The 22924-nt window shown below is 39.3% G+C and overlaps 1 protein-coding gene and 1 non-coding gene across 11 annotated transcripts in view; both read left to right on the top strand.

Annotated features, from left to right (window-relative positions):
* Window positions 1-22924, top strand: part of LOC135577137 (zinc finger RNA-binding protein-like) — an 80919-nt gene that overhangs the window by 5999 nt on the left and 51996 nt on the right. For all 10 annotated transcript variants that reach the window (XR_010468722.1, XR_010468721.1, XM_065044907.1 and 7 more), the window contains one exon: window positions 20371-20653. Coding sequence is in view for 8 of the 10 variants with exons in the window: in XM_065044907.1 (XP_064900979.1) it covers window positions 20371-20653 (283 nt within the window). In the remaining 2 variants the exon portion in view is untranslated. The remainder of the gene's footprint in view (window positions 1-20370; window positions 20654-22924) is intronic.
* On the top strand, window positions 17614-17750 carry LOC135577228 (small nucleolar RNA SNORA66). Its single transcript, XR_010468773.1, has one exon. It is a non-coding gene; the product is annotated as a small nucleolar RNA SNORA66 (small nucleolar RNA).

Raw genomic sequence — 22924 nt, 5'->3', positions numbered from 1 at the left:
TGGCTGATGTGCCAGAGGGTTGCACTGCCATCCAGAGAAAGATCTTAATGGGCTGGAGAAATGAGCTGACAGAAACCTCATTAAATTTAACAGGGGGAAGTGCAAAGTCCTGCACCTGGGGAGGAACAGCCCCATGCACCAGTATATGCTGGGGGCCACAAAACTGGAAAGCAGCTTGGCAGAAAAGGACCTGGGGGGTCCTGGTGAACACCAAGTTGAACTTGCATCAACAATGTGCCCTTGCAGCAAAGGCAGCAGATGACATCCTGGGCTGCATTAGACAAAGTATTGCCCGCAGGTCAAGGGAGCTAATCCTTCCTCTTTAACCCATCACTGGTGAGGCCACACCTGGAGTCCTGTGTCCAGTTCTGGGCTCCCCAGAAAGACATGGACATACTGGAGAGAGTCCAATAAGGGGCCACAAAGATGATGAAGGGACTGGAGCCTCTCTCCTATGAGGAAAGGCTGAAAGAGCTGAGACTCTTTAGCCTAGAGATGAGAAGGCTCAGGGTGGATCTTATTAATGTATATAAATACTTGAAGGAAGGGTGCAAAGAGGACAGAGCCATGCTCTTTTCAGTGGTGACCAGTGACAGGACCGGAGACAATGGGCACAAACCAAAACACAGGAGGTTCCTTCTGAACATCAGGAAACATTTGTGACTGAGCACTGGCACAGGTTGCCCAGGGAACTTGTGGAGTCTCCCTCCTTGGAGATATTCAAAAGCTGTCTGGACATGGTCCTGGGCAACTGGCTATAGGTGGCCGTGCTTGAGTGGGATTGGAGCCCCAGATGATGTCCAGAGGTCCCTTTCAACCTCAACCATTCTTTGGTTCTGTGATTTTTGTCAGGGAAAATGTTAGTAGCTGATGCTTTTTCAGGCAGATGTAACATCTCAAGCTCAGTTCTTTTTGTTTTATGTTATCATTGTAAACATGGTTGTTAACTAGACTTGAATAAAATCAATGTTTTGATAACAAAGGAAGCATTGAGCTATCCATTGTGTGCAACTGAGTAAAGAGAGGTAGACACAGAGCATGTATTTGCATCAGTTACAGACACTTGCAGTTATGTTGTGATGTTAGGTGAGGAGGACATTGCAGAATTTGACTGGATTTCAATCAATTAGCGAGACTAAATGTGAAGATGAACAAAGCAGTAAGGGTGTATTGAAAACATGATATCAATCTTTGAGGTAAGTTCTTGATAGTATATTGTTTAGCTATCCATTCGCAATTGGTATTTTTTGTTTTTAATGGAGTGATGCAAGGATGTCTTTAGAAACAAGGAAGAAGAAGGAAAACTCAAAATTAGTACAGGAACTGTCTTTTTTAGGCCGTGTGTAGTTAAACCATAAAATATGTTACCAGGAACTGCTAAAATTTAACTGAATTCAGGAGAGGATTGCACATGTGCATGCCTTCAGGTCTAGTGAATTGCATTACAGTGTTCTGTTCACAAAGTTGTAATAATAGAAAATAATAATTTTCATTAGAGTTCTAAAATGATAGATTCAGTCTTCAAAATTTTATGTCTATAGTGAGTTACAGGCTCTAGAAAAACAGAAGTCTATAAGTCTCTTCTAAAATACAACTTACTGTAGTGTGATATTTCACTTCAGCTTTTTATGCTGTTTATTGTCAAGTGTGTTTAGGAGAAAGAAGCTTTTTTTTAAAAAAAAGTTTTTCTTTTAATCTACCCAGGTTCCATTAACACACCTGAAATTTCATCTGACCAGTTATTTGTTCAGTAGTGCCTCTTCCTAGGTTAGGAACTGAAGATTTCAGTTTTAAGTCATACTTGTTTCAGCCTTCATATCCATGAAAGAAAAACTGCAGAATTGTATTTTTTTCTATTCTGATTTGTTTTCCTGGGGAAAGAGAGAAAAAGGCAGAAAGGCTTGGAGGCCCACTGCAAAATGGTAGAATGGCAAAAAGCCGAACCAAAGGAAACTCCCAAATGGAACTCAACTGAAATGGAGCAGAACTGGAATGGTTTATCCTAGCTGGAAAACCTGAATCTGCTGAAATATGAAGCATGGCATGGAATATTATCCTTGATCAGTCTGGGTATCAGTCAAGGTCTGCCCCATCTATGCTCCCTTCTTAGCTGCCTCACACCAGCAGGCAGAGAGCTCAGAAACATCATGGTTTCCAGACAACAATGAAGACTAACAGTAAGTTCTTACATTCTCTTTGTTCCAACTCAAAAGCACTGGAAAGTGTCTCAAGGTGTTATCTTTTTGTTCTCAAACTAAATTGAAACAACAGCCGTGCTAGCTACAGAAAAGTTTCAAACTTGTTAGAGTAGTTCCTTCTCACAAGGTTTCCTGTAGTAGGGACTCAGGTGTGGATTCCAGAAATTCTTTTAAAATAATTTATTTGCAAGGCACAGCATAGAGCAGCTACGAGCTAGGTGCCTCCTGAAGAGGGACCTTCAGCAGAAAAGAGAACTTAAGCAATTATACCCCCTGCAATCTAAGCCCTCACTCCCTGTGTGTCACTCCAGGCCAATTGCAAAATTAGTCTGGGGTTTCCCTGTTCTTCATTGGATCTCTTCATTTTTGTCAGGCAGGCTGTCAGTTAAAATTCTGACCTTCAGTTGCTATTCTGCACCTGTGGCTGAAGAAAATAAGTTCTTGACAATAGTCAAAACATTGTTCTGTTTTGTCTTCTGTTAGGTGCAGTTCTGTTCTTTTACTTATCTCCAGGGACACAGCTCCCCTTGTAGCTTGAAGATTCTCAGGCCTTTTTTTCACTTTAAGAAGCAGAAAGTTTCAAAGGTTCACAGCTTGCAGAAGCTAAGCAAACTTACTTATGCTAAGTGAAATCTATATTAGCAGTTTCTAACCAAGTTCTACATAAAGCAGTATAACCAATAATTCAATAAGCAAAGGCAGTCTATTCTCTAACAAACTGCATGAAGAAAATTAACTCGCTTTCAGTCAAACCTATGCAATCAGTGTGATGAAAAGCAAGGCTTATAGTGTCCAGTTCTGGGCCCTCAGTTCAAGAAGGACAGGTAACTGCTGGAGAGGGTCCAGCGTAGGGCAACCAAGATGATTAAGGGAGTGGAGCACCTCCCTTATGAAGAAAGGCTGAGGGAGCTGGGTCTCTATAGTTTGGAGAAGAGGAGACTAAGGGGGGGGACCTTATTAATGTTTATAAATATATAAAGGGTGAGTGCCATGAGGATGGAGCCAGGCTCTTCTCGGTGGCCAACAATGATAGGACAAGGGGTAATGGGATCAAGCTGGAACACAAGAGGTTCCACTTAAATTTGAGAAGAAACTTCTTCTCAGTGAGGGTGACAGAGCACTGGACCAGACTGCCCAGGGAGGTTGTGGAGTCTCCTTCTCTGGAGACATTCAAAACCCGCCTGGACATGTTCCTGTGCGACCTCACTTAGGCGTTCCTGCTCCAGCAGGGGGATTGGACTAGATGATCTTTTGAGGTCACTTCCAATCCCAAACATACTGTGATACTGTGATAGTGAATCTTTTATGTATTTTCTGCTATATATACCTTTTAGGTGCTATATGTCCTATATGGAAATATACTGTGATTTTCTGAAAGTGTATTCCTCTGACAGTAATTGCTATGGATACCTTATTTAGTTTCTTAATCCATTATTTGCTCCACAAATATCCTAATGTGGAAAAGAAATATCTTGTAGTCTTAAGTCACGTAAAGTTACTACCTGGCAAAATCAATAGCATTATATCAGTGTTGCATTTTCTTGATATTGTTAATGTGTAATAAATAAAGCTTTCTACCTTCAATTTATTTAAAAAAACCCACAAAAACAAACAAACAAACAAATCACAAAACAAACAAACAATCAAAAAACCAACCAACCAACCAACCAAACAACAACAACAACAACAACAAAAAAAACAAAACCAAAAAACACCACACCAAAACCAAATCTTAACGCATTTTTACTAGAAAAGGACAATAGCTGGAAATGAAAAAGGACAAGAGCAAAGTGTTCTCCAGAAGAAAATTTAGTATTTGTTTCTTAAATTTAAATGCTCTTAATTATCTGTCATTCTTAGGCTGAAAAATCACAAGAAATCCAGACCTTGCTATTAGGTTGGTGCAAAAGTAATTGCGTTTTTTTGCTTTGTTGAAATTTACTTTTTGATATTGGAATACATTCTTAAGGAAATGTGGTTATGTCATACATAATTTTAATGTGTTTTTCTCACCTTATGTTTTTTTTGCTACTGACTCCTTACTTGCTATTTATATTTACTTTAGACTATGGAAATTATGTTAGACAAAAAGCAAATTCAAGCGATTTTTCTTATTTGAGTTCAAAATGGGTCGTAAAGCAGCGGAGACAATGCACAACGTCAACAAGGCATTTGGCCCAACAACTGCTAATGAACAAACATACAGTGCAGTGGTGGTTCAAGAAGTTTTGCAGAGGAGACGAGAGCCTTGAAGATGAGAGGAGCATAGTGGCCAGTTATTGGAATTTGACAATGACCAATTAAGAGCAATCGTTGAAGCTGATCCTCTTATAACTACACGAGAAGTTGTCAAGTTGTCGAAGAACTCAGCATCTACCATGTCGACCATTTTTATGGTCATCTGGTGTTTGTAGCAAACTGGAAAGATGAAAAAGTTTGATAAGTGGGTGCTTCAGGAGCTGACCGAAAATTAAAATAAATAAATAAATAAATAAAATTGTTCTTTTGAAGTGTCATCTCCTCTTATTCTACACAACAACAATGAGCAGTTTCTCAATCAGATTGTGACGTAGGATGAAAAGTGGATTTTATATGACAACTGGTGATGACCAGCTCAGTGGTTGGACCGAGAAGAACCTCCAAAGCACTTCCCAAAGCCAAACTTGCACCAAAAAAAGGCCATGGTCTCTGCTGCTGCTTTGATCCACTCCAGCTCTCTGAATCCTGGCAAAACCATTCCATCTGAGAAGTATGCTCAGCAAATCGATGAGATGCACCAAAAATGGCAATGCCTGCAGCTGGCATCGGTCGACAGAAAGGGCCCTGTTCTTCACCATGACAATGCCCAACTGCACGTCACACAACCAGTGCTTCAAAAGTTGAACAAATTGGGCTATGAAGTTTTGCTTCATCTGCCACATTCACTTGACCTCTCACCAACTGGTTACCATGTATTCGAGCATCTCAACAACTTTTTGGAGGGAAAACACTTCCACAACCAGCAGGATGCAGAAAATGCTTTCCAAGAGTTCATTGAATCCTGAAGCACAGATTTTTACACTATAGGAATAAACAAACCTATTTCTCATTGGCAAAACTGTGTTGACTGTAATGGTTCCTACTTTGATTAATAAAGATGTGTTTGAGCCTACTTATGGTTTCAAATTCACGGTCCAAAACTGCAATTATTTTTGCACCAACCTAATAGAAAAAAGTAACTAACAAGTGAGATTCTCTATTTTAGATCTAATTATAGTACAAGTTCTCATCTAAGCTCTTTTTTTTTGTTGGAAAAATGTTGCTCTTCTGTGAACTTAGATTAAATATCTACTTAAATTAGAAACACCTGTGTGTTTTGGAACTGGAGAACAATGTTTTGGTAAGTGGATACCAATAATTTGTTAATTGCTATTGATCTGCGCTTTCTGCCTCCTAGCCAGCTTCTGACTTAAAATCATTTTAGGTGTGGTGCCATCTTTTTTCACTTTGGAAGCCCTATTTATTTTTCTGTATAAACAACACTTCTATGGTTTCCCTGTTGAAGATCTTTGTGCAGTTCAGAAAATATTTTTAATTGCTTCTTGAATATTTAGTTTTTTGAAAAGGGGAATAAAAAATACTAAGAGAAATATGAAATAATTAATCTAGTTATTTTAATAATTAATGTAGAGTAATGATGGCTAACACCATTTTGAGATCTTGTTCTCAGGGCATGGAGTTTTTGTTGCTGGTGCTTTAATACCACTTAGCCAAATGTAAGTGTTCAGGTGGGACTTTTCCAGGCTAATTATCTATCTGTAATACTTTTTGTTAAGCTATACTATAGTTTAGTTGATTTTATAAGTTATACTATAGCTTAATTCATGGTGTAGAATTGGGCAAAATTGATGCCTTAGTGTTTTGGAATGAGGACTTAAAAGTTGCAAATGGAAAATAGATTATTTTTTTTTTTTTTTTTTTACGTGTTATGCTGTTTCAGAATCACAGTTCTGAGTGTACACAGTAATATTAAACATTGATACCATCAAAGTAACTGCAGTCTGCAGTGTTACTCTTATGTCCAGCTTGCAAAGTATTAAAGCAAAATATGCACCTGTCTGCAGGTGAAAGGAGTTTCATACATCAGACAGCAATGTGGACAAGGCTAATTTTTGCTGTGGCCTTTGCTCTGGGATGAATTCTGCAAGATTGTTAGTGTGGCCCTTCACTCCCCAGAATATCAGATTGACATGGAATTGGAGATTAGTGTGGAGAAAGCTCACTGCAGTCAGTCTTATCTAGGAGGTTTAATATCATAGTGGTATTTCATATGTGGCACTTTTTTGATACTAATGCATCAGAAAGATTAATATTTTCCATCACTAATGTCAGTAGAATAGTGTAAAGAATTCTTTTGAGGTTCCTTAGGTAAGATGTGTAAGATGAGTGCAAGCTAGGTATACACTGGGGTGTAAAACTTGAATAGAAGCAAGCTTATTTGGGAGGAAGAAGCAAAGAGCAGGGGAAAATAGGGATATGCATGTAGCAGTTCAAGGCAGATAGGGAAAGACAAAAAAACATTAGGTAAGGTGCTGGAAATTACTTTCTGTAGTTGAGTGAAACATACATCTACAGAACCTGGAGCAGAACAATTGAGTGCAACATGTAGACTGTAAACTGGCTGTGAAAACACAGTGAAATAGAAATCTGAGCTAGAATATGAGTATGAAGAATGTGGGTTATTCCTAGAAAACAAAACCAAGCAAGCTCGATGGGAAAGCACTGTTACTATTGTGATCAGCTAAAGAAATAGGTGTGGTATGAATTAAATACATTCTTTTTCAATTAAAATCTCTGGCAGAAGAGGTATTATTAGAGCAATACAGCAGAATAAGATTGGAAGTCCTTTGCCTGTAACTACTTAAAGAATGGTGTTTAATTTTGATAGTAAGTTAAAACACTGTAAGAATTGTAATATGAAGTTACCTTGAACTGAATGTTCACAAACTGGGTTTGCTTTAAGTAAATGTTGGTCTAGAACTCATTTGCTTTTGAAACTCAATCATTTATAAACTAAGGAAAAATTTCTTGACAGTGGGGGTGCTCAGACACTGAAACAGATTGTCTAGAACAGTCTTGCAGTCTCCATTCTTGGAGATGATTGGAACCTAATTGGACACAAAGCCCTGAAAAACCTAATATAACTTTGAAATTAGCTGTGCTTTGAGCACAGGGTTAGAACAGATGACTTCCAAATCTTTGTTTCAGCTTAAATTATTCTGTGATTTTTAAGCTCTGCCTAGTTAGTAAAGCTGGTTGGACTGCGTATCTTTTCATATGAAGAACGCTAGTATTCCTTGAATTCAAATATGATCATTGTAATAAACAATTCTAAGAGTTAGAGATGTTTGTTCATTAAAGCTTCTTAAAAGGAAACGCTCAGGGGTTCTTGTGCAACACGGGAAGCCCCTGCCCTTTGTTATGCAATTGCCTTAAATGTTCGATCCTCTAAAGGTGGGGGGGGGCAGGGGTAGGTGAGAAGATAGGAGATTAACTGCCTGGCAACAGAGGACACATTCGCAGAAAGAACGAGTGACGTGGCACTCTGAGCAACCAACCCGGGACTGTCGGCCCTATAAAAAGTTCGGAAGAAGTTTTTCCCGCGCGCGCCACTGGAGGAGCGTAATCTCCTGGCCGCCCAGCGCTGTTTTTGCTTACTGCGTTGAAATCCATCGGGAATAAATTTCTGTTATTCAAGTTAATTTCGAGTCAAAATTTATTACAATTTGGTGCCGTGACTCGGATGAAGGATATTCGGTGGCAACCCCTCTAAGGGAGGCGCCCCGCTTCTTTTTTTAAGCGGCCCTTGTGGGACTCTTGTCACCGGATCCTTCACCAACGAACATTCTAAATTGCAATAAGCAAAGTAAATGCCGGCAGCCCCTTAAACTTTGTGCACGAAGACCCGAGTGAAGACGCAGGACGCGTGAGTATAGGCCGGTTATCCACTGGGTTGGGATTCCTGAGATACAGCGGAGGGTATCTCAGAAGATGGGACAGAAGAAAAGTAGGCATTCTGTTCCCATGGGAGGGCAACCGCAGGAAAGGCTTCCCCCAATTCCCCCAGATAGTCCGTTAGGATTAATGATTAAGTATTGGGATGATTATCCCTCTAGGCGGGGTAAAAGCAAAACGAAAATGATGAATTATTGTATGGAAGTTTGGGGTGGTAAAGAGATCCGTAGAGACCACCTATATTGGCCAGTTTTCGGATCATTTGAGGACTGGATCTGTCAGGCTTTAAACATTTATGTTAATTCAAAGGAGCCTTTTAGTTCAGAAGAAAGTGAATATGCATTATTATGGATAAGATCAGAGACTAGGGTTAATCTACACCCATTAAAAGAAAAGGGGGGTGATAAACATGGCCGCCAGAGAAATAAGCAGCATGAGGAAGAGATCCCAATGACACCCCCACCTTATGTACCACCACCGCCACCCCCGGTACCAGTTCCTAGCCCAGTCCCTAGTACACCCCCTTCGGCACCGAACCCAGAGGGTTCGGATGATAACCAGTCCACGGGGCCTGTCACGCTTAGCAAGACTAGACAACAGCAACAGCAAACACTGGGGCAACTACATCCGCTGTGACAGATCGCAATGGGAGGACCTCAGGTGGGAATGGGTTATGTGGCGGTACCTCTTAATTCCAGGGATGTTAGAGATTTTAAAAAGGAAATGGGGAGTTTGCTAGAAGACCCGTTGGGAGTAGCGGAGCGTGTTGACCAATTTTTAGGGCCCAACATATACACGTGGGACGAGTTGCAATCGATAATAGGAATATTGTTCACTGCAGAAGAGAGGGGAATGATCCGTAGGGCCGGTATGCGGATTTGGGATGAACAGCATCAGCAAGGTCCTGCAGCCGTCACAAAATGGCCGCTGCAAAGACCTGACTGGAACAATCAGGATCCATTACATGGGGGTCATATGCAAGACCTACGGACTATATTAGTCCAAGGCATTAGAGAGTCTGTTCCAAGGGGTCAGAACATTGGCAAGGTATTTAGTGAACACCAAAAGAAAGATGAAACACCTACAGAGTGGTTGGAACGGCTCAGGAAAAACTTACAATTGTATTCGGGGTTAGACCCTAGTACCCCTGTGGGAGAGGCGCTGTTAAAAACACAATTTGTAGCTAGATCTTGGATAGATATTAGGAAAAAGGTAGAAAAATTAGGAGATTGGCAAAATCGTGGGTTAGATGAACTATTGAGGGAAGCTCAGAAAGTGTATGTTAGGAGAGAGGATGAGAAAGAGCGGAGGACTGTACGAATGATGGTTGCAGCAGTCAGAGAAGGTACAGCCCAGCAGCAATGGAAATCCAGAGACCGAAGGGCACAGTATAAGGGGCCCTATTCCTAAGGCAAGACCCCTTAATGAAAAGACTGCAATGGAACGGGGTGAGCAGAGAGAATGCTTTTACTGTGGAACTGTAGGAAGAAAATGGCGGATGAGAAAATGTTTAAAGCGGAATAGGGGTGTCAGGGGCTCTTTTTGCTGGGGACCCAAAAAGGAACGGAGCCCTTGATAAAACTAAAAGTGGGTCCTCAGCAGCAAGAAATTGAATTTCTTGTAGATTCTGGAGCAGAACGATCTACCATGCAAACTTTACCCAAGGGATGTGAGATATCTTCCAACACTATGCAAGTAATTGGGGCAAAGGGAGAGCCATTTTGGCTCCCTGTTATAAAAGGAGTAGTTATTGAAACCGATTTCAAAATAGGAGCGGGAAATTTACTTTTAGTTCCTGAAGCTGAATATAATCTCTTGGGACGGGATTTAATGATTGAATTGGGTGTTAATTTAGAAGTAACGGGGAAAGAAATTCGGATAAGATTATGTCCTCTCAGGGTGGAAGATGAAAATAAAATTAATCCTGAAGTATGGTATACAGAAGACTCAGTAGGGAAGCTGGACATAACACCCTTTAAAGTTAAAATTTCTAGTCCAGAAATACCCATTCGTGTAAAACAATATCCAGTATCCGAAGAGGGCCGAAGGGGATTAAAACCAGAAATAGAAAGATTACTAGATAAAGGCCTACTCGAGCCCTGCATGTCCCCCTTTAAAATGGAGACTAGTACATGACCTGAGGGAGGTGAATAAAAGAACCGTGAGTCGATTCCCTGTAGTGGCCAACCCGTATACCCTCCTGAGTCAATTAGGTCCGTATGATCAATGGTATAGTGTTATAGATTTAAAGGATGCCTTTTGGGCTTGCCCGCTTGATGAAGAGAGCCGAGACTATTTTGCCTTTGCGATGGACTGTGCTTCCCCAGGGGTTTACGGAGTCACCTAACTCGTTCGGGCAAGCTTTAGAACAAATTCTGCAGGGATATGAGCGCAGTCCAGAAGTGGTACTAGTGCAATATGTAGATGATCTCTTGTTAGCAGGGCAAGACGAAGAAGTGGTTAGACAAGAAAGTATTAAATTATTAAATTTCCTTAGTCTACAGGGGCTCAAAGTGTCAAAGACCAAACTCCAGTTTGTTGAGCAAGAAGTCAAATATCTAGGACACTATTTAAGCAGGGGGACCAAACATTTGGACCCAGAAAGAGTAAATGGGATCTTGTCATTGCCAGCCCCAAAGTCTAAACGACAGATAGGACAAATATTAGGACTAACTGGATACTGTAGACAATGGATCGAAAATTATACAAAGAAGGTAAAATTTTTGTATGAAAAGTTAACACAGGAAAAACTGGTACAATGGACAGAACAAGATGAGGAACAATTTGATTGCATAAAGAAAGAGCTGATAAGTGCCCCTGTGTTGAGCTTGCCAGATGATACGGAAACCATTTTATTTGTTCACTAATATAGATGCAGGGACTGCATATGGGGTCTTGGCACAAGAATGGGCTGGACATACAAAAACTGGTAGTTTATTTATCTAAATTGCTAGACCCCGTTAGCAGGGGTTGGCCAACATGCCTACAAGCAATAGTATCAGCTGCATTACTAGTAGAAGAAGCACAGAAAATAACATTTGGAGGAGAATTGCATGTTTTGACACCACATAATATACGAGGGGTTTTGCAACAAAAATCTGATAAATGGATAACAGATTCTAGGTTGTTAAAATATGAAAGTATTTTAATTGAATCCCCTAAATTAACCCTAGAAATTACTTCCTTGCAGAACCTTGCACAGTTCTTATATGGGAAATTTAGCAAACAATTAACACATGATCGTTTGCAAACAGTTGAAGAGCAAACAAAAATATGACCTGACTTAGAAGAAGAGGAATTGTCAGAAGGAGAAAAATTGTTTGTAGATGGCTCGAGTCATTGAAGGGAAATGTAAATCAGGATATGCAATAATAAACGGAAAAACTAATAAGGTCTTAGAATCAGGGCCATTAAATCCTGGGTGGTCAGCACAAGCCTGTGAGATGTATGCTGTTTTAAGAGCCTTACAATGGATCGGCACGGGTAGTGGAACCATATATACGGATTCGAAGTATGCATTTGGAGTAGTACATACATTTGGTAAAATTTGGGAAGAACGAGGGTTGATAAATTCCCAAGGGAAAAACTTAATACATCAGGAATTGATCGCACAAATCTTGCAAGAAATAAGAAAACCTAGAGCAATAGCAGTGGTTCATATAAAGGGACACCAGAAAGGCCTGAATCCCATTATTAGGGGAAATAACCTTGCAGACGAAGAAGCAAAAAGGGCAGCCTTATTAAATCTTAAAGGATTGACTTGTGAGCTGCCAGATCCAAAGAGATTAAGAGAAAACTGCCCTAATTGCGGACAAGGAACAGAAAGGGAAAACGATTTCCCTTGCTATGAGTGCTGGAAAGAGTTTAACGTAGACGCTATTCCCTGTACTTGTCTTGGGCTAAAAGATAGACAGTGTCCTAGTCGTTCACGCTCAAATATATATGTCTTCAGTACTGTAGAAAAAGAAAAGCTAACCAAACTAGGGGCAAAGCAGCTAGGTGAACAATGGAGATTAGAAGATGGGAGAGAAGTAGTTCCAAAAGTAACTGCAGTCGGTATAACGAACAGGTTACATGATATTATGCATTGGGGAACGCAAGCATTAGTAGATCAATTTGCCACAAAATATGCTTGTATAGGAGTATATAACATAGCAAAACGTTTTGTTGAAGGGTGCCTTACATGCCAGAAAGTAAATAAACAACAAATAAGGAAACGAGTTCCCGGCGGAAGGGAACTCACATACCGGCCATTCTCAAGAATACAGATTGATTTTACAGAGTTACCCAAGGTCAGGCGATACCGCTATTTATTGGTGCTTGTAGACCATCTCAAGCACTTTGTGGAGGCATTTCCAACAACTAGGGCCACTGCTCGTACGGTAGCAAAAATATTGTTAGAAGAAATAATTCCCTGATATGGAATAACTGAAGCTATCGATTCCGACCGGGGCCCACATTTTGCATCAAGAATTATTACAGAAATCTTTCAGGCACTAGGTACTGACTGGCAGTATTATACTCCATGGCATCCACAAAGCTCGGGAAGGGTCGAACGAATGAATGGAGAGATAAAAAAGCAGCTTACTAAATTAATGATAGAGACTAAGATGTCATGGGTAAAATGTTTGCCGCTAACACTGTTAAACATAAGGACCCAGCCAAGAACAGACCTCGGAATATCACCCTTTGAAATGTTATATGGAATGCCATTCGATTTAGAAACACCACAAAATCACCCAAAAGTGAGTGATTTTCAGATGAAAAATTACTTAGTGAAGTTGTTGAAGCGAAGGAAATACCTTTGGGAAAAAGGGTTGGTGGTACAGCGTCCACCTCTGGACATAAAAATACATACCCTAGAACCTGGAGATAAGATACTCATAAAAACATGGAAAGAAACATCATTAACCCCTCGATGGGAGGGACCTTATGTTGTTTTACTCACTACAGAAACAGCCATCCGAACTGCTGAAAAGGGGTGGACACACGCCAGCCGAGTTAAAGGTCCAGTCAAGACTAACGCCTGGACTGCAGAGCCCACAGACGACCCTCTGAAAGTTAAACTACGGAAACAATAAATGGACTTGGGCTCGTTGAATCATATCGTGCAAGTACAGAAAAATGATAAAGTTGTTTATGAATATCCCATTTGTAAAAATCATAGAGTTAGATGTATTAATATAAGTTGTAATTGTTATCCTTTTTATATGCTTTAGGTGCATAGTGTGCTGAAACAATTGGTGGTTGCATTGTATAGACGGTATTCCCCTAGAGGAATATGCAATCAATGTTATAATATAGAATTAGAAATTACAGATTTGGCATTGAAATCAAAAGTCGCACGAAAAAGAGATCCAACCCGACAGTCCTGACTGGTGGTGTATATACACCCACGAAATATAGCCTGGGCAGTTTTGCTCTCACCCTAATGAACCAACCCCTCTAAAATACAAATAACAAGGGTGTGCTGTAGAACTACCATAAAGAAAATACCATGCCACTCTCCTATAGTCAAAGACTATAATTGGGAAGCGTATAAACAAAGGCATGGAGAGCAAAAGCATTCAGGGTTTCCTGAAGAATATTCTTGCTGCCGAGAAGATGGTTTACCCCGTGGCTTGAAGCAACCGAGTCGACGGGCGAGGCACAGGAATAAGAAACGGTGGAAACAAGAGCCTGAGTGGAACTACGCCAAAATATTGGCCAAGCTACCCCAATGTTAAGCGGCACACCCAGGCACTAACTAAAAAGCAAGGAGGAATGAGCCAGAGTCAATGCAGCCCAATCTGGTACACTATGTTGATGTTGCTATTATTGCTGAGCTATGGAGAAACAGCGCATAGACCGTGTAAGTGGACTTTAATTCAAGCAGAGGAAAGTCATGTGATTGAAGAAAATGTAACCGTAGGTGCACCGTCATTTAACGTAACCATTTGTGATTTATTAGGACATTTAGGTTCTGGGGAAGACTGGAATTTTGGTCACTGCAAACCTCCACATAAAAGGGGAAGTGCAGTATCAACTTATTGGTGCCCTAGCTCCAATCCAGGAAAGGGATATTGCAACTATCCTAACCAATATTATTGTGCGTATTGGGGTTGTGAGACAATAGCCACAGCGTGGAGCATTGCCAATCCGGATAAATACCTCCAAGTCAGCTGGTGGCCTAGAGATTGTTGACAGTCTCTCCCATCACTTTATGGTAGTTCTGACCCAGGGAATTGCAAAACATTAGAAATTACAGTCTTGCAACCGCAAGACCAGGGGTGGTCAATTGGCAAAACTTGGGGTGTAAGGATCTGGGAGACTAGGACTGATCGAGGGACACTTATAAAGATACAAAAAGAACCTGCCCTAGAAGGGAAATCCCAATCAATAGGCCCTAATGCGATAATAACAGGGAAATTAAAGATAAATAAAACTTCTAAGATACTTAATATAACAATGACAGATAGCTCTGATATAGATGCATTTACACAACCGGAAGAAGTAAACCCACTTTGGACTCTAATAAATGCAAGCTATCAGGTGATTAACAAAACACACCCAAATTTAACAGCAGAATGCTGGTTATGCTTAACCACCAAACCACCATATTTCGAATCTATTGGACTAAGAAATATGCCAAAGCTCGCTAATGTATCAAATCCTGGTTCTTGTAGGTGGGAAAATAATACTCAAGGAATATCGTTGCAACAAGTCCAGGGGCAAGGAATATGTATAGGTCGAATACCCCCTGGAAAACGGTATCTATGTATAAATGGCACCCTTAAAGCTAATAGGCCTGGTGATTGGGTAATACCCGCCAATAATTCTAAGTGGATATGTTCAAAAACCGGACTTACACCTTGTGTTTCTATGAATTATCTAAAAACCATGAAAGAATTTTGTATACAAGTGGTCGTAATCCCTAAAATTACTTATCACCTGAAAGAATATGAATATCAGCTAGAAACTGTCTTTACACACCAATTAACGAAAATGGAACCGATCACTGCTCTGACCTTAGGTATGATAATGGCCCTCAGTGTAGCAGGTGCAGGAACAATAGTCAGCCAAAACCAAGAATTCTCGTCATTGAGAGTAGCTGTCGATGAGGATCTGCTAAGAATAGAGCAATCTATTACTGCGCTAGAAAAATCAGTCAGATCCTTGTCAGAAGTGGTCTTGCAAAACCGGCGAGGATTAGATCTATTGTTCTTCAAAGAAGGAGGCCTTTGTGTAGCTTTAAAGGAGGAATGCTGTGTATATGCAGACCACACAGGTCTAGTAAGAAATACCATGAATAAGCTACGAGAAAATATAGAAAAACAAAAAAAGGAATATGAATCTCAGCAAAGTTGGTACGAAACCTGGTTTAGACAATCACCTTGGCTTACAACCCTCCTCTCTACTATAGCAGGGCCGTTGATTCTCTTAATGCTAGTGTTGATGTTTGGACCATGTATTTTTAATAAAGTTATAGCTATTGTGAGAAGCAGGCTAGAAGCAGCACATTTATTATTAGTTAAAGCAAAGTATGAGCAGTTACCCAATCAAGATGATACTGAGTTATTTGTATTAAGGAGTCAAGAATTACAACGCTTTAATGAACAAAATAAGTAGAAAAAGAAAAGGGGGGAATTGTAATAAACAATTCTAAGAGTTAGAGATGTTTGTTCATTAAAGCTTCTTAAAAGGAAACGCTCAGGGGTTCTTGTGCAACACGGGAAGCCCCTGCCCTTTGTTATGCAATTGCCTTAAATGTTCGATCCTCTAAAGGTGGGGGGGGGCAGGGGTAGGTGAGAAGATAGGAGATTAACTGCCTGACAACAGAGGACACATTCGCAGAAAGAACGAGTGACGTGGCACTCTGAGCAACCAACCCGGGACTGTCGGCCCTATAAAAAGTTCGGAAGAAGTTTTTCCCGCGCGCGCCACTGGAGGAGCGGGGACTCCCCGGCCGCCCAGCGCTGTTTTTGCTTACTGCGTTGAAATCCATCGGGAATAAATTTCTGTTATTCAAGTTAATTTCGAGTCAAAATTTATTACAATCATAAGGATATTAGAATTTATTTGGAGGAAGAGAAGAATTGACCTACAAAGAAAACTCGCTAAGTTATGAGGTCAATCAGCTTCTCTATCTGCTTGTAATTTGGTTCAATTTTTTCCCACTGTGTTGGGGATTAAGCTAAACTGAACTACTTTCTTTGGTGAAGAACATTCATGTGGTTTGTTACTATAGCTCAGCTGGCATACTGTATTTCATTGTTGCTCTAATAACTTGATCAGGTGCCTGAGTCTTTTGGAGTCATCTTTATTGGGACTGAGTTGAAATACCTGATGTGGTGCAGTATGGAAAATTGTTACTTAAGGTAGAGATTAGTAAAAGAATTGTAGAGAAGGAACTGGTAGAAGTGGTTAGTAGAACTAGAAGAGTGATTATCAATTAAGAATAATTGCAGTGGAGTACCCTAGGGGTTAGTCTTGAGTCTTACTTAGTATTTGTATTAGTATGGTGTATCCTGATATTTGATGCCAGGGCGATATTGTCAAACATGGGTAACTTTACAGGAAGCTGCTCTGAGGAAGCTAGACTGGAAAGAAAGCAGCCTGGAGTAGAGTGGGTAGCAACAGCTGAAACTTCATCTGAAATGATGCATACAGTTCTTCCCATCTGTAGCCAAGAAAGAAGAATACATAATACTAGGATAGGTGCAAAGAACAACTGCACTAAAGATCAGAGGAATAGGGAGTCTGGCAAAATAGTCTGGCAGGAGATAAGTTCATCTCAGCAAATGTGATGAGGCACTGTTTGGAAATTTGCTTTGCTAGAGGTAAATGTTTAGAAAAGGAAACAGAGGAGCAAAAAAAAAAAAAAAAAAAGCTTCATTCAAATAAAGGGGAAGAGTCCCTCAGGCATATCCCTGTGTGGTCTCTTCCAAAAAACAGGGTGGACACAGCCCCTTATTTATCCAAATTCCCCAACTGCAAGTGATCCCCCTCCTTTCCCCATTGGCTGAGGTACTCAGAGGGCTGATCCACTTTTTTGTTTCCCCAGCAACACCCCCTGTATGTCTCCCCACCAACGCTCCCTGTTAGCTGATTGGTTAAACCTAGCTTCTCTCCTTTTATCGTAAGTCTGTTGCACTCCATTTTGTAAAGACACAGGATAGCTGTTCCTATCAGCACTAATCACCAAACAAGGTTTAAAAATTTTTGTAAGTTAAATGATGTTGGCACAAAAATATTTTGATATAAATTAATTACATGAAAGTGTCTGATCATCTTAATGTTAAAAGGGTCTCGGTAAGACCATGGGGAGAAAAAGAAACATCATAAATTTAGAAAAGGTGTCACCATGTATTTCTGTAACATAGCGTAATATTACTTTTTAAAAGGAAGAAGCAGTCAATTCTAGAATATTTTTCTTGTAGTCTTGCAATCTTGATAACTATCTCTGCATGTTGTTGCGGAAGCAAGGGCAACAGGTTTGCTAAAGTAAACATGGTCATAAAACTATTTTAGCCTTAGAAATCAAATTATTTGGGCTGTTAATTCTATACCATGATAAGGAACCACAGAAGAAATAAAACTGTCTGTAATGGAATCTTGTTAATAGTCTTGCTCATAATGATCACAATCTCTTTACAATTGATACACAGTTTAGTAGAAATTTACTGTGTAGATGGCAATGTAGTGTGTAACTCCATAACAAGTTAAGAATGTATACAATGGGATCAGCTTAACTAACAGAGATAACAGGAGCCTGCATCCTTGGTGGATAACAGGAGCCCCCAGCACATAAGGAGAAGACAATCCAGTTGTAACCAGGTCATAGAGTTTATTCCGCACATCACAATATTAAATACTGAAAACTGTCAGTCAACTTTAATTATATATATTCTGAGAACAAAGCATTTTCTTTGATAAACTAATACTGTTACCTCAGTGTGTTGTGAACACTGTTTTGTATTTTTAATAGTAACTTAAGTAACTTGAAGAGCAAAAATTAACGCTTCCTGGACAGGTCCCTGTTCTTTTGCTCCCATTTTTTTCCCCTGCTTCTGTACATATAACTTAGGTGGGTTCTGGCACTCAGCAGACTGTTTTGTGGGCTCCAATGTTTCTAACATTTCTACCATGTTAGAAAATGAGCCCAGCAAAAAAAAAATTCTCATACTTTCTTGCTAGATTAATTATTTTAATCAGTGCACTGAATAGCTTGGAAAGTAGCAGAACTAGCACTAGGGATGGAATAGGATGGCATAGCCAGGTTTGGTATGTGGGAGGAGGGAAAAAGTGGGGATAGGATGGACCAAGACATTTCCTCATTGGCAGTATTAGACTGTTGATGTGTTCAAGTGCAGTCTGAGTTAAATAGTCTGTGTTCTCAATTTTTTTTTTTTTAGGAGATACATGTGATAATGTGAAGTATCTCAGAACTTTTGAGTATTTTACACTTCTGTGCTTTTATATATGTAGATAATGCAGCCTAATTTTAGAGATTGTCATTCACTTTTACCATCATAAAAAAGTCTTCCTGAATTTTCTGATGGAGTCTGATTTCTCAACTTAAACTAACAAAACACAGAAACTACCTATATACGTCAAGTAGGAGGAATTATTTCAAGCAGTAGTGGGAGCTACACCAGAGTGGTTCAGGTCTTTTCCTTCTACTGTTACGTTAAGAAGCTGAAAATAAAATGAAACATAATTGTGAGTACAACTCAGTTCAGTTTGGATGGAATGCAAGTGGTCTTTTAAGCAATCAGGGGACTGAGATGGGAAGAAGGTGGAGTCCAGGCATGTGAGTCCAATAATAACATTCTGTCTGTGTGTTTCTGCTGTAATTAAAATGACAATATCAGTTTTTCTTTAAAAAAATACTAAACACAAGTGAGTTATAGAAATGTCTTTTGCAAAAGTAATAGTTTCTGGTAGTTATATCAGAGAATATTGCAGTCTTTAGGAAAAAAAAATACTGTAACTTCTTGTTCCTTTTGGTTTTGAGCATAACCATGCTGCAGTTCCACTTTACCACTGAGTATGTTTGCTTCAAGTGAGATTTCAGTTTTCTATTTTATTCTGAAAAATAGGAGGTACTACCTAGGTATGGAATTTGTTTTGAATTATCTTTTAGTAGTGCTATGGAGATATGAAACCCTATAGAGATTCTTAAATATTATTGAAAAGCAGTGCAGGAAGTATATTAAAAAATTCAGAATAATCACTCAATTCCCATTTCATATCATTGTTCCAGATATTTTGCCCTGTTCACTTTATTTGTTGAAAAATAACTACTGTAGGCTTTAAATCATAATGCACTGTTACAGATCAGTATAGGACAATAATACTAGTTTCAGTTCAAATAATTAAGCCTTTGAAGCCATCATTTTTTATTTCTACTGTTAATATTTATTCATTCTTAGTAAATAGCCTCATATTAATGTCCTATCTGCAAATTTAAGAGAAACAGATTAGTCTCAGCATGTGCCTGAAGATTGCCAGACCTCTAGTTAGAAGTCTTCTTGCTCAGTCTATCTGTTCTTTTGATGTATCATGTTGTGAGGCAGTGGACTTCTGTATGAGTGAGTGGGGCCAGCTTTTATAACTCTAAATTTTTGTGGGAAAAGTCCCTTATCAGAGGTATGTATTTAAAGTGCCTCTGCCTTAAATTTAAGAGTTCGTAGCTAATTTTTGTGAAAGTCTTCAAAATCTTATTACTTTAATATGGTTTATTGAAAAACATCATGCAAGTGCAAGTCAGTAATGAGCTCTCACAGAAAATTAGTATTTTTCTAAATTTGAGAGGTATGTCAGCTTTATTGAAGAATTACTAAAGCACTTAGAAACTTATTGGTTGTGAAAAGATAACAGTGTAAGACTTCTGTGTTATTTTGAATTAAAAACTTGGGTTCTTTTCAAGCAATGGAACACAACAACCCCCTCTTGCTAAGAAGAAAGTAATCACCTGCGTGATATGTCTATATCCACAGAAACTTCAAAATTATACAGCCTTTTTAATGGGAGTGGAAGAGAGGTAATAAAAGCCATTAAAGTGTATGATAGCTGCTCCAGGTCTGTTTGTAGAACAGACAAGTATTAATCAAATCTGGGATATTGAAATGTTTAGGCATTAGCTTAGTATGTTGAATTAATCTAATAATTTACTTATTGTCTTTTTCCAATATAGCCAGCAGCCAGCTTCAGGTGTAGCTTATTCCCATCCAACTACAGTTGCTAGCTACACTGTCCACCAGGCACCAGTTGCTGCACACACTGTTACTGCGGCCTATGCTCCAGCAGCAGCTACAGTTGCAGTAGCCAGGCCTGCTCCAGTAGCTGTTGCAGCTGCTGCAACAGCTGGTGCTTATGGAGGCTATCCTGCTGCGCACACAGCTACAGATTATGGCTATACACAGAGGCAACAAGAAGCACCACCACCACCACCTCCTGTAACTACGCAGAATTACCAGGTGTGTTAAAAAAATTACGTAAAAAAAAACAAAACACCAAAACTTTTTTTTTTTTTTTAATATGCTAAAAGAAGGAGGCCTGTTTGAATAAGAGAATGTGTTTATATTTATGTCTTCTGTGAATCAAAGTCTGAATGCACCTCAAATTACTTAGTAGCTAAAACTGACAGAATGTGAAGTGACTGCAGTCACATATGGCACGTATAGAGGATAATCAGCAGTAATACTGCAGTAGCTAAGATTTAGACAGTCACACAGTAAGCAGTGAATTGACATTTATCTCCAAATGGTTTTGTGAACTACTGCTGAAATATTTGTCTCAGCTAGCCTAAATATTCAAGTGGCATGTGGTAAACTGGATCACGGAACTGATTTAGATGGAAAAAACTGTTTCAATAAAAATTTTTAGAAGGAGATGGAAATAGCTCCCTTGTAAGATTCCTGGGTGCCACAGGAGCTCTGATACCAAATGTAAGAGGATAGAAGATTACCCTAGGAGAGGAACTACCCTTTGGGTAGGTTTGGGGTACCTTTTGTGAGACCACTGCCTAACCTTGTGTGGCTACAGGCTTCTACAAAAGAGAAGTGTTGTCTGTTTTCATCTTGCCCCGACCTGTGCTGACACTTCCTTGCATTGAATCTAGTAGTTGTCAGTATTTGGGTGGGTCATTTCAGGATAAGGATCCCACAGAAAACCAACCAAAAAAGTAGTAGCAGGTTTCCATGGGACTGACAGGCTTCTGCAGAATTTCCTTGGTTTGGCACAGTTGTGGTACCAATGCAAGAGATGAAGGTGGTATTGTGTAGAGCTGTGAGGAGAAATGTGATGGTACCTCAGACAACTTCTCATTGTTAAGCTAGCTTAAATGTCATACGAAGCAACATCTTGTCAGTGTTTTGTATTCCTCTTCAGTTCAGGAATAAAGAAACTTAGCAGTACAAATCAGAGTGCTGCATCAGTTTTGCAGCTGGAAGAATTCAGTCTATACAGGTTTTCTTGGGACTTATCTAACATAAGTGTTTACTCCTGTTCAGTTTTTAAGAGTGAGAAGTTGCAGTTTTTCCTGTCTGTCTAGATTCACAGAATGCAAGCGTATATGCACATCAGTAACCCTAGCCCATTGGGTTGAATCAAACAGCTTAGATGCAGAAAGATGAGGTATTTTACATGGCCAGGTAATTTCCCATTGAAAATGTGAGCTTTATTTGTATTTTTATTTTTTGCTACATTAGCATTTATTAGTCAGTCTTCAGTGGATATTTCTAGGCTGGTGTGTTTATGCACAAGAGTTCTCAAACTCTTATGGCATGGCATTTACTATGAGACAGAGGATATTGAAATAGTATGTCCCTCGCAACAGTTCTTTAACTTTTTAGTCCTAAATTTAGCAGGGCATTATCTAGATTCTAATTAGTATTTTTGTTTGTTTAAAAGGACTATACTGTTGCTGTATAAATTAATTTGTATGGCTTTTGTAATTTGTTACATATGATAATGAATTGAAACGTAGGAGTCTTTCCAGTAGCGTGTTTACTCATAGTTACGAGGTTATTAAACTAGTCAGTTATTAGATGCATTCAGACAGAAAAGAGTCCCTTGAACTTAAGAAAAATAATTCTACTTAGACGGGTTGAATGGAAAAGAGATTTTATTGTTATATTTCTTTGAAATAAAAAGAAATTGTGTACATTACTACAGTTTGGCTAATGTAGTTCATGCCTTGCTACCCCTCAGTTGATCAACTCTTTATGCTTTACTGTAAATATGGTATAGATGGGAGTATATATGTACATGCATATGGTGTCTTCCAAGCCCTTCCCTTCTAAGCTTCCTAACCATTTTCTGAGTTCTGGAAGTTTTGAATGGGCTACTTGCCTTGCCCTTATAAACCAGATATGGTTCCCCAGTGGAACAGTTGATATACCAAAAAGTAAAGAAGGATTTAAAAGTATCGCTTTCATACTCTAAAAACTATAACCAATAAAAGTATTGTTGATGATAGGATTTTTAAAGCCAATAAAGGGTCATGTTTGTGAACTTGTGAATTTATTGTGGTTTATGGAGATCTGTGGTGTTTTTTTCCTTCATATTTTACAGGAATGTAATCTGATAGTCATAATGAAAAAATAGTGAGAATAGTTGCTTTTTGGTAACAAAAAATAATTTGGAAGGCAAAGTGATTTCATAGCATGAGTTTAATTCCTATATTAAGTCTAAAGAAGGCCACCAGAGTTGTCTTCAGGCCTGAAGTATCTATAAACGTGAATTTA

The sequence above is a fragment of the Columba livia genome, chromosome W (assembly GCF_036013475.1).
Source record: "Columba livia isolate bColLiv1 breed racing homer chromosome W, bColLiv1.pat.W.v2, whole genome shotgun sequence".
In the NCBI taxonomy this organism is placed as follows: Eukaryota; Metazoa; Chordata; class Aves; order Columbiformes; family Columbidae; genus Columba; species Columba livia.
This window is presented reverse-complemented; position numbering and strand designations above follow the sequence as displayed.